The sequence below is a fragment of the Saccoglossus kowalevskii genome, chromosome 16 (assembly GCF_978046115.1).
Source record: "Saccoglossus kowalevskii chromosome 16, keSacKowa6.1, whole genome shotgun sequence".
Classification (NCBI taxonomy): domain Eukaryota; kingdom Metazoa; phylum Hemichordata; class Enteropneusta; family Harrimaniidae; genus Saccoglossus; species Saccoglossus kowalevskii.
In genome coordinates, this window is record NC_140656.1 from 19,608,546 (window position 1) to 19,619,814 (window position 11,269).

General features: G+C 33.8%; 1 protein-coding gene across 1 annotated transcript; it reads right to left on the reverse strand.

Moving 5' to 3' along the window:
- Nucleotides 1–838: 838 nt before the first annotated feature.
- Nucleotides 839–11,173, reverse strand: LOC100375030 (ubiquitin recognition factor in ER-associated degradation protein 1-like). The gene is made up of 12 exons (XM_006817998.3): nucleotides 11,044–11,173; nucleotides 10,126–10,240; nucleotides 9,443–9,475; nucleotides 8,977–9,098; nucleotides 8,511–8,641; nucleotides 7,901–7,973; nucleotides 7,286–7,354; nucleotides 6,646–6,717; nucleotides 5,980–6,024; nucleotides 3,175–3,263; nucleotides 2,108–2,186; nucleotides 839–1,554 (listed from the first exon to the last, which is right to left on the reverse strand). The coding sequence occupies exons 1-12, from the start codon at nucleotides 11,044–11,046 to the stop codon at nucleotides 1,468–1,470; spliced, it is 918 nt and encodes a 305-aa protein (XP_006818061.1). The 5' UTR covers nucleotides 11,047–11,173; the 3' UTR covers nucleotides 839–1,467.
- Nucleotides 11,174–11,269: the final 96 nt, after the last annotated feature.

Genomic DNA, 11,269 nt, shown 5'->3' on the forward strand with positions numbered 1-11,269 from the left:
ATGCCGAAATAGAAGATTACAATTAACAATAACAATCAAATCATTTGAAGATAAAGATAAGTAGAAATTTGAACCAACTGCTGTTCTGTGACGTATCTGACATACCTGGTATTTTGTAAACCTATTACACATGAATATTACACATGACGAGTTACTGTTGCAATGCAACTTTAATTCATTCCTAATGGTGACCATTTTGTGGTATTGTTCCATATTCTGAGATACTCATTTAAAATCTTGATATCAAAGACTTTGTATTTATTTTTTTGTTGGAATGTTGTGATTGCAACAAAATTAACTCAAAACTCGCATGTGACTCAAAGTTGTTTATAATAGTTGTTTATAATAGGGGCAATACACCTTTCCTATCTAGTGACAAAGCACTTCCATGATGTAAATGAGACACAAAGTTCATTTAAACACTGATATCGTTTTGGTCTGTTGTCGTCCTAAATTCTAGATGACTGACGACATGACCAAACACATTTGTTGAATTGATTGACATTGCCTCAACCTAATATATTTTGACGTCTCAAGGGGGGGATGTCACCAGAGAGTGTCATGAAGAGTAAGGCAATCTCAATTCAATGGGTGTCACAACTATCAGTCATTATAGAGTAGGAGGGGAAACATGTCATTCATTGTTCACAAAATTAGAATTATGCAAATTAGTGGCATGCTATATTTAGCATCCAATCAACATGACAGTCACCCGTGGACTGTAGAGTCTAAATATTAACAGACATAGAAGACAACCGTGAAGAGTCAGGTATCCAGGCACTGAACATCATCTCAGAGCAAAGAAAATATTTCACAACAAAAATACCAACAAAAACAATTCAGGTAAAATATTGTCTCTTTAATTGTATTTTTCCTTAACTTTTTGTCCAGGTTACAATTATCAAATACAGAAATAATTTAATCAATTCACAATTTGAGAGCTAGCTGGACCAACAAATGATGGATTCATAAAGTGTACATACTCAAAATGCTGGTGACATATAAAAATATGCAAACACACTAAATAAGTTCTGAGCCGTGATGGGTGGGATATCTATCATACTGCAGTGAAAGGCAATGATCCAGAGCAATCCAATACAAAGAAAACAAATGAAGTGAAACCACAACTATTTATTGCATATTCTCATTCTCTTTCAGTCATCACACAGCCCACATTCAAATTTGTGTGTAAACAATGTACAAATGTATTTTACATGTTGCATGGGACTCACATTGAACATAAGATGACTGTAGAGCTGTCACTGTCACATTAGTGAAACTGCTATAAATACGGTCTTGAAGCAATAAATCATCTAGCTGCATGGTATTCATATGAAATTATCACAGTTTAGTTGATATATTTACTAACAGGATTTCTGAGTCTGTTTAGAAACGATAAATTCATGTGATACAATGATACCCAGTAATCAATAAATAAATATATAAAATATATTGGATGTTTCTGGTTTATTTTTGTAATCCCTTGTGTCCTTTTCGCCTCAGTGGCTGACCCGCTCCAGAAAAGGCCTCAAACTGAGGTTCTGAGTTTTCTCCCTGCAAAAACAATGAATGCACAAATAATATTTGATTAAAAAGCTGTATTATTAAAGCTGTATAGACCAAAATGACCAAAGATTTCCACAGATTAATTCATGTACAAGACGTTTTTATTTGAATCCCATATCTGATAAACTCAATCAAGCATCAAAATTCAGTGCAGCAATTGCTATTAGAATTGGTCAGCAATGCACAGCCCCCATCATTTTGTAATTTTTGAACAGTCTTTAAGTGTTTACCGGTAGTCCCTACCCCTTACAAATTTAAAAAGAACTGTTAGAATTTAATTGAACTATTTTTGAGTGAACTTCAAACAAAAATGTTCTGTACTTTTTAGCTTAGTTGCTTTTAGTACACACCCAAATTCAAAACAGCGTGATTGGATTTTAGGTTGCCCAGATAAAGATAAAAAACGAGTGGAAAATGCATTAGGATCTGAGGCAGATAATAACTAACAAATGTGCATATATTAGAGCTATTGAACAAAATATAACAGACAATACAACTTAAAAGAAAGCATGAAAATACAAGTAAATTATAAATCACTTACTTCTTGTGTTTTATCAACTGGTTTTGGTGCTCTTATAAAAGTGATTTTGCCTTTTTTATATTCATAATTAGGAATACCTCTGAAAGAAAAAATATTTTTGTAATTTCTTATGTTATTAATAATAGCAATGTGTGGACAATGACGTTACAAGATTTTTATTTATTATCGATAATCTAAAATTTAAATAAAAATATGGTAATCCCATTTGCATATGTCTACAAAGTATGTACAATGGCAAAACATTGATTATATGGGAACACAGCATAGACAAGAATGATGCCAAACTGCCAGAATGCCAAATTTACAGTTTTCTCACAACAACTTTATACAGGTCAATAGACTATGGGATGTCCAATAGGCTTTGATAAGTAAAATTACTATTAATATATATAATAATAGCACACATATTTATATAGCACCCAAATTGTTATCAATGACACATTCGAGGGCGATGTACTGAGGCAACCTTGTTTGCCATCTCAACTTACAGGGAGTATACAACCCTGGTTGCTACATGCAGGCCCACATGGGTTAGGTTTACATTATTCTTGGGTAGAGAAAAGCAGTATGAGTAAAGTACCTTGCCAAAGATACAGCACCATGACACAGCTATTCTTACTCAAACTTACAACCTTGTGATTGCCAGTTCCTTTAAATTCTGCTAACTGAATAGAAACTCACTTATCTTAAAGGGGCACCTTCCAGTTAAGATTAATTTTACAACAAATTTACTTTCTGGATTAAAATAACAATGGATAACAAAAGATAGATTAACATTGTAAACAACATAAACAATAGTGTCCCATGATTCTTTGGTGCAATCCAAGGGATTGAGCGGTTCCCCTTTAATAGACTATATTGTTATATATAGGCAACATACATTTTTGAAGTATGTGTATGTGTTTTAAAGTAAACATCAAATCCTGTTGTGCCAAAATTTATGCACGTTTTTTTTATTATTTATGAAGGATCACCGGCTTGTGAGATATGAATTGAGCAGATTTGAATAATGATAGAAAATATTAACTGTGTAGTTGATGTAATTAATAGACTTAAACACAATATACCTAGTATAAGTTGACTGAAGTATGTTTGATGATTTTGTTTCTGTTCTTTTTTTCTTACCATCCAATCGATGACCAGAGCCTTGAAATGCCTGTGATAAATAGGAAGACAACATTATCAACGAGAAACTTTTTTTTTTATGTTGTACATTTTGATTGGCAGTTTGTGACAATTGTCTGAAAATAGTAGATTGTTTGAATTTGAATGAACTGCAGCAAATATTCTACTAAACGTTCATGATTCACTAAGATGACATTCCTGAGCACAGATTGAAGTACAAATCCCTAGTGAGTTGGGAAGATGCTCGACAAGCGTGACTAAAAATCATTTGAAATTTATTATATTCTCCAATAAGATCAGTAAAATACATGGCGATTTGCTGCAAGTTATTGGCTTAAGGATGCTGTACACCTTTTTTTGCTTTGAAACACAAAATTCTACTTTTTTGTATTTTTCAATGCTGGACTACAAGGAGCAAACACTCAGTAGGAAAAAAAGTGAATTGAATGTTTTTATAGGGTGTAAAAATCAATTTTTGTTAATTAAAAACAAAAGCACATGTCATTGTTTTGAAAGCTATGTTTTAATTAATCAGCCAAAGACATAATAGACAGATAATTTGCATAATAGTCACCACCCATAGCAAATATAAACAGTCTCTTGCATTCAGTACAAGCTCAGACTAGTAATACCATAGACCTTAGAAAACAAGGTCTATGGTAATACGAGTACATTTTTGTATTAGTAGTCCGAGGTACAAGTTACACGCACTCCATTTACGATCGTCCACAAATTTAATTTCGTTGAAATTCTCGCTCTTCAAGCAGTCGACTATGAAACCGTCTTGGGGTCGACTATGACAGTGACGAAAGAAAACGAATGCAAGGAAATTTTGAGAAGAACGTCGACAGTATGTAAAGCGATTATTATAAAAATTTAATCATGGAAGGTACCTTCCACAATTTAATTGATCAGACCATGGAGGTTTAAGCAGAAGGTAGAAAATTTGAGCACATGGCAGACTTAGTTTTCGTGACCAAATTACGTGTCATGGACTCCGACCACAATGAGTCAGAAGTGAAACACTTGGGCCCGGACTTGGCTACACCATGGCTACACGTAAAGCCCGAGACAAGCAGCTGTAAAAGCGTGTGTGTGAGCATCCTTGTTTTACCTGTTTTATTTTTCTTTATCTTCACATTCTCAATAAATAATTTGACGGATCCAATGAAGTTAGATTTGTTATACATGATATAGAAAGTGAACTGAATGTTAGATACCGGCAGTAGTCCCCGCCAGCAGTTGTTCCGGTACTATGTATTACGCATTGAAGATGGAAAAGAATCATCACACTAATTTTGTCAACAGTTTTGGGAACTAAAAAATGGAAAACACGATTTATAGCGAACAGGTTATTTTACAAATCAACAAAATAATAACGGAGCAAACAAACTGAAAATTCACCGCCCGATCGACAGACAACTTTAAACCTAAGCGATCGCATCTCCCGATTCAGTTCAGCACTCGCTGTGACTTCTATCCCCCTCATTGCCACTCAAATCAGATAATACAGATCTTCGTCGAGACATCTCGCAAAACAAAAATCTTGGAAAGAAAACTACATGTAGTTGACTCTGGTGGTGCGTTCAGCCACGGTTATTAGTTCAGCAGCTGAGCAAGAGAATGACCTTCCATGGAGGGCAATGTATGGTAATGAGTCTTCCAGAAAAGAAGTGTCTCCTCCCACAACGTATTAATGAATATGTAAATCATGACGTCATTTTGGCGCGGCTTTGTCACGCCGTGAAACAGTGTTTCCTATTGGATTCGGGAGCATAATTTCGTACTTTATAACCAATTGCGACCATGCATATCCACACATCTGCGTGATTATGACAGACAGATACCATGACTATTCGTTATGAGTTTGTTTTGATCCATGGGACAATCGGATTTTGAGTTAGCCGACGATACGTTGCTGCTAAGTTGTTTTTGCCGTTTTCTCGGTGAAACAAAACAGCGATTCACGGCAACTGCAGGCCTTTGATCTCGAGTTTTAGTGGACGCATTATACTAATTTTTCGCACAGACACTCTTCGATATGTTCCCTCTCAAGCCGCGCTGGGATTTTTCTATTTTCCTATTTGTTTCGAAATTACGTTCTAATTTCTGAATACCGGAAAGAACCAGATCGCATTGTTTTTTCAAGATAGCTAAATTATTATTTATTCTCCAACTATCATGTCGATATATATCTCAATTAACGCGGAATGGTGGTGAGCGTCGTCTGAAAAACTGTTTTGTTGCCAATGTTCCACTAAATTTGTTTATTCATTGGTTCATTGTGGGAACAAGGTTGACATGCAAATTTGTCACAGAAGGTAAACATAGAAACATGTCTATCTGTAATGCGTGAATCAGATTGGCTGTCATGGTCATAAGGTATAAAAATAGCGTTTTTTTTCAATAATTGCACATATTGTATACTAGTCTATTAAAATATTAATTACTTTATTTGTTTTGCATGTGGTTATGTAAATGACAGAAATATTTGTATTTTAATGATCCAGTATACACTGGATGAAACTGTTAGTTTACATGTATTTCCATTGGAAATATGCTTCAAATAAAGCAAATACAGTAATTATGATTATTGTCACACCTCTGTATTTACATAATCACTACTCAGGAAGTAAATATAGTAATGTGAACACTGGTGGCCATGTGACACTGTATTTGCATATATATATGCCAGCAACAAACATTAAATACCAGCATCACTTTTGATACAGGTAGTTTGTACTTACCACAAATCTATCCACAGCTAAGTCAGCTGAATCTATAGACATATCCTGGTAAAGAAAAAACACTAATGCTATTAATACGCAATCAAGCAGTTTAGTTAAATTATCTGGAATTATATAGACATTATTAAAGACACCACATCCAGATTCTGGGCCAACATGTAGTCACATGATGAACTATTCTCAATGGGATATCATTTTGGGAATAGTTCAGTAGACTACATGCAAAGGAATGGTACTCTTCTGAAAAGTGTCAAACACGGAAGCATAACCGGAATACAAATTACAGAAACAAATATTTTTGTTATTATAAATTGAAAATGTTGTCGACTGCTAATTTAAGATTACATTCTAAATAGTGTGTCAGCAGACCTTTGTATACAATCTAGATGTATTGACATTATTTCAATGTGTGAATAAGTCAGAACTGCAGACAAATTCTGCATATGCTCTGCAAACAAACAATGGAATCAGTTATTCTATTAGTACAACATCCAGAGCAATCTCATTGACTAAATCTCAGTGCTTTTCACTGTAATTGTATGCTAAATCAAAAGACATTGACTTTCAAAAAATACAAACAGACACAACAATGCATGATATATCATAGAAAACTGTAATGTTCAATAACAAATGTTGTTTATTAATTTAAATTTATTTGAACATTACCTCTGACTCCAGTGGTTGATGAGGTAATTGTCTTTCTGGTTCTTTATATCCGACTGGTGCATCAAACTCCACCTTAAAATAAAATAAAATCATTATTCTATTTATTTATTTTTTATTTGTTTATTGATTTTATTAACAAGTAATGATATCTAGGTTTAAGGCTTTCAAACAAATGTAATAATGTAGTAAGCAAGAACAGACACGCAATATGACTAAAAATATATATATGAATTATAGCGTGAAAAACACTATACAAATTTAGAAAGACACTTGTATACTATTTAGCATATGTACGTATCATTCTACCAATTTTTGAATTTACTAGTGTGTATCTTTCAGTTCTATGATTATTTTATAATTTTTTAGATTAGTGTTACCTTTTAATTTTTTGTGTGTGTTTTGTTGCTTTGGTTGTTAGGTGATGAAATAAATAAATACATAGATGGGACACCCTACAAGTCGGCGGGACACCTTGCTGAATTTTAAAGGGCAGAGGTGGTTGCTCAGCGCGTGTCTGAATTTCAAGTAAACAAATAATGTATTAATTATACACACAATAAGTACGTATATGGTCCTATATAAAACAGGATGCGGCACATGGACCATCACCTTTTAAAGGGTAATAGTGGAGGATACTTACGCTCATGTCACACTCAATAATAGAGACGGCTTTCCCAGGCTTGGTTTCCATAACCAATAACTCATAGTCCTGTCATAATAAAATCATACAAAAGAATAAATTTCATCGTGCAGCAAATGTTAAAATTTTGTGTAAACAATTTCTCTTACATGGGACCCATAGAAAACATGTCATGACGATCGCGTAAATAAAACTTCCATTTATATTAATAAACCCAACGTATAAACAACATTAATCCTGCTGCCACAGTGTCTTCATTACTATTTTATGATGAGAACAATCAAGACTAGAATACTTTATTTTCGCTGAAGGGATGATTTTTTTCCTATATTTCACATTCAACTCATCAAAAATCAGTGAAAATAAATTCTATACAAAACACCCAAAATGCCTTTTCAGAGAAAATTAATTCCAGCTAAAATAAAGTATTTCACAGTATACTAAATTTATTAGAATACTGCTGTGCAGCACTGTCAATCATTCCAACTTGAATTGCATTTCCCTGAATAGAATTCACTAACACCTTCCCTTCTTCTGCTACTCAGTTTATACTATTCAAAAACAATGTGAACAATACATAATAAAGCACTGAAGCTGCATTACTGGTATACACACCTTTTTGTTATACTTAATAGCAACAATATCACCTGTGGTTAGACAGGCAAAACTACGCAAGGCATTTTCCAATCTGTAGGTGTGTATTAATGAAAACAACAAGCAGCAATCAACAATACAAAAATAATATTATCACTCGAGCAAATCCATACAGTTTTGCATGATATATTGTCTAACATGATATTTCCCTAAAGAGACATGAGATGAATTTTTCATGAAGATTTTAATCAACAGGGCCAACGTTGTTTTTTCACCACATGGCATATATTTTGGTGGTCGACCCAAAATTGTCCATGTGTCTCTAGGTGCTGTTTGCATATACGTAGTAAGAACGTTAAAACATTTTCCCCTATGAGTACCACAAAGGTCATAACACGGATTAGGAATAATGAAACAATTGCCAAAAACAACCTGCTCTCTGGAAATATCTACCAGAATAGGAAATATCAGTACATAACAATCTCAGGTTGCCATAGTGATACTAAAATGAATACATTTGGAGGTTTCGTTAATTTCTTTTCACACATTTCAGGTTTTGCTGTTTATAACTGCAATATACATGTAATGAAATCTAAGCAATGTGACATTAGCAATATTCTGAAGAGGATACACAGCTTTGGGATTGGTTATATCTAAAAAGTCTGATGCTTGTGGTTGAAATTTGGAATACGTTGCAACAGGTAGACTAGCACTTTCAACTTGAACTAATCCACCTTCTTCCAATAATAAATTACGCATCAACTGAAAAAAACAAATCGCAAAAGTATTATTTCCTGCACATCAGTAAAAGTATTGTTGGAACATTCCCTTCATAAAAAATTACCCATAACATAAATATGTTCCTAAAGATTCAAATAGTACCATCATAATTCAAAATAGAAAAACTAATATATATGCAGAGAATTATTCATTTCAGATGCAACCACACTAGCTTGCAATACAACGAATTATACAAATTTGAAATGGGGTAAAGTTACCATAGTGCTTCAGTTTTTAGCAGTAAAAATGAGAGGAAAAAGAAACTGTGCTACTAGGAAGAAGAAAAAAATGTCTGAATTATTCAATCTGTTTCTTACCCAGTATGGAAGATAGATTTTGCCTTCATCCGCAACAAATTCTAAAACACCACTGTGAGTCATTCTGTCTGTTTTCTTATTGGTTAGTTTAAACAACATTGGATAGACAATATTAAGCCTGGCTGTAATGTAATATGTAATTGTTAGAGAAGTGTTATCATAATTATAAGTACAAACACAACCTCAATACAACTGTCTAAACATTCAATGCAACATTTACACTATGTTAAGATCATTGATATTCTTCTTACGGGAGTGTACATGCCCATAATTGGGCTGTAGTATTTTTCCTTCAGGCTTTTTTGTCGAGATACAAAAAGTATACAGCAGTGTTTATTGAAATCCACTCAAACTTTGGTTATCACTGAATTATGACACAGTGTAGCAGCCATCTGTAAATCTGTCAATGGTCTGCATGTAATAAATAAATAAGTAAATAAATAAGTAAATAAATAAATAAACTTACACAGTTGATCCAATGCTGATGGTGGCATAATTACTGTTGACAAAAATACACCGGACACATGAATATTCATATTCATATAAATATAAATACATAAATATAAATTGCGTTTGGACAATGCCCCTCTTACTCGTATTCAGCTCACCCTTTAAGCCGATATGATGGGTCACAGATGCACAGAGGTTTTCTGTGATGCAACTAGTTGTGCTAATTCACTGGCACAATATTATCATGTTGCTATAGTTACAGAATTCGTAACTTGATAAAATGAAATATTTGTAAAAAGAATAGAAATCAAGGACCACAACATTTAAAAATTTTTCTTGAAAACATTTCTCTCAAGCAGTCCACAAACTGACTCCATTTTGACTCAGGATCTCTACAAAATCAGTCCTGTTAGAAGGCACACTGCTCATGTTTGAATCTACATATGTAATAACCAGAAAAGATCAGTGTTTCACTTCCAGACCTTTTAAGTACAGCATTTTTAGCATGCTTAGGCACATATCTATAATATTTTGTTGTAGTTTTGTTGACCTAACGGGATATGAGCACAAGAGAAACATTGATGGTGACCAGAGAGAAAATCATTGACACATCAACAGTGATAGTCATCACGAGAAAACTACAATGTGCCAAACGGGGAGCCACATCATCTGCATGAAACCAGACCAGAGTACACTTACTTTTTCCTCCTTTTTCTACATCTTGTCTTTCATTACCAGGTAACATGGACACTGAATAACAACGATACTGGGTTTTAAATGGACGCCCAACATTCTCAAACATATTAAAACCAAACTGTGAATAAAAAATACATTACAACAATGTATTTATCACCATTTATTGTCAGTTACAGGAAAATAATGAAAGTAAACAACACCTCATAGAACAGAATATCTCCACATGTCAGTGTGTTACATTTGTTAAGTTAGAGAGGTTTAATTAAAATAATATTCCTTCACGTTTTAGGATAACACTAAAAGCATGATCACTTGATGGCTGAAAAATTCAAATAAACAGTTCCTTTTGTGTTCCCTCCCATAACACCAAAATTAACCCAACCCCTACCCACCAGCGCTCCTCAATTTAATCGTATATATAACCCTCTTAAGGAAACGTATAGTAATCTAGAGGGGGCATATACATTTATTTTGTGGCTTAGAATGAGAGTTAGTGTTAGGCTTAGGGGTGGGGTACAAAAGGAACCTTTTCCAATACTTAACTGGTAAATTATTTGGATTTTCAGCCATAACATCAACTGTGAGTAAAATCAGGTTATTTGTAGTGTGTTCTCCAGTTTTAGAATTTGTAAACACAGTGTTGATTTATTAAAGACAATGACCACAATTAAGTGGATTGTCGTTCTGAAATATGCTGATAGTGATACAAATTGTCACTGGTTCTGGAAACATTCATGTTACTATGTACACATGTACATGTACACCCTGTGCAGAGATACAGTCTGTACAGATTCTACAGACGTCCAGCTGATCCGACAACGTCCACAGGAACTAAGCGTGTGTCCAATGCACACGATTTGTACGTATCACATTTACTGATTATGCGAAGTGTAGTTAAATATTACTGTCAATGCGACTTACCATTTTGTTCAGTAGATGTGAATTCTGCGAATAAAAACACAAGAAACCGTGACTTCGCACAGTGCTGGTACGGATACGGAAGTCGTCTAGGACCCCCTATGCTCACGGTTAAATGGCGTGTTTTTGTTTTCAATTTTCAGTATTTGAGGGTATTAGTCAATATTCTTCTCTTTATTGAATTTTTTATTTCTGAAATAAAACGAAAATATAACTGAAATGGTTAATA

Bases quoted from the DNA above. Each gene is read 5' to 3' on its own strand.
- LOC100375030 (XM_006817998.3), bottom strand. The intron at 8,642-8,976 runs GTAAGAAACAGA...TGTTTTTTTCAG, and splicing joins AAATCTATCTTCCATACTGG to TTGATGCGTAATTTATTATT. The intron at 7,355-7,900 runs GTGTGTATACCA...TTATTATGACAG, and splicing joins CTATTAAGTATAACAAAAAG to GACTATGAGTTATTGGTTAT.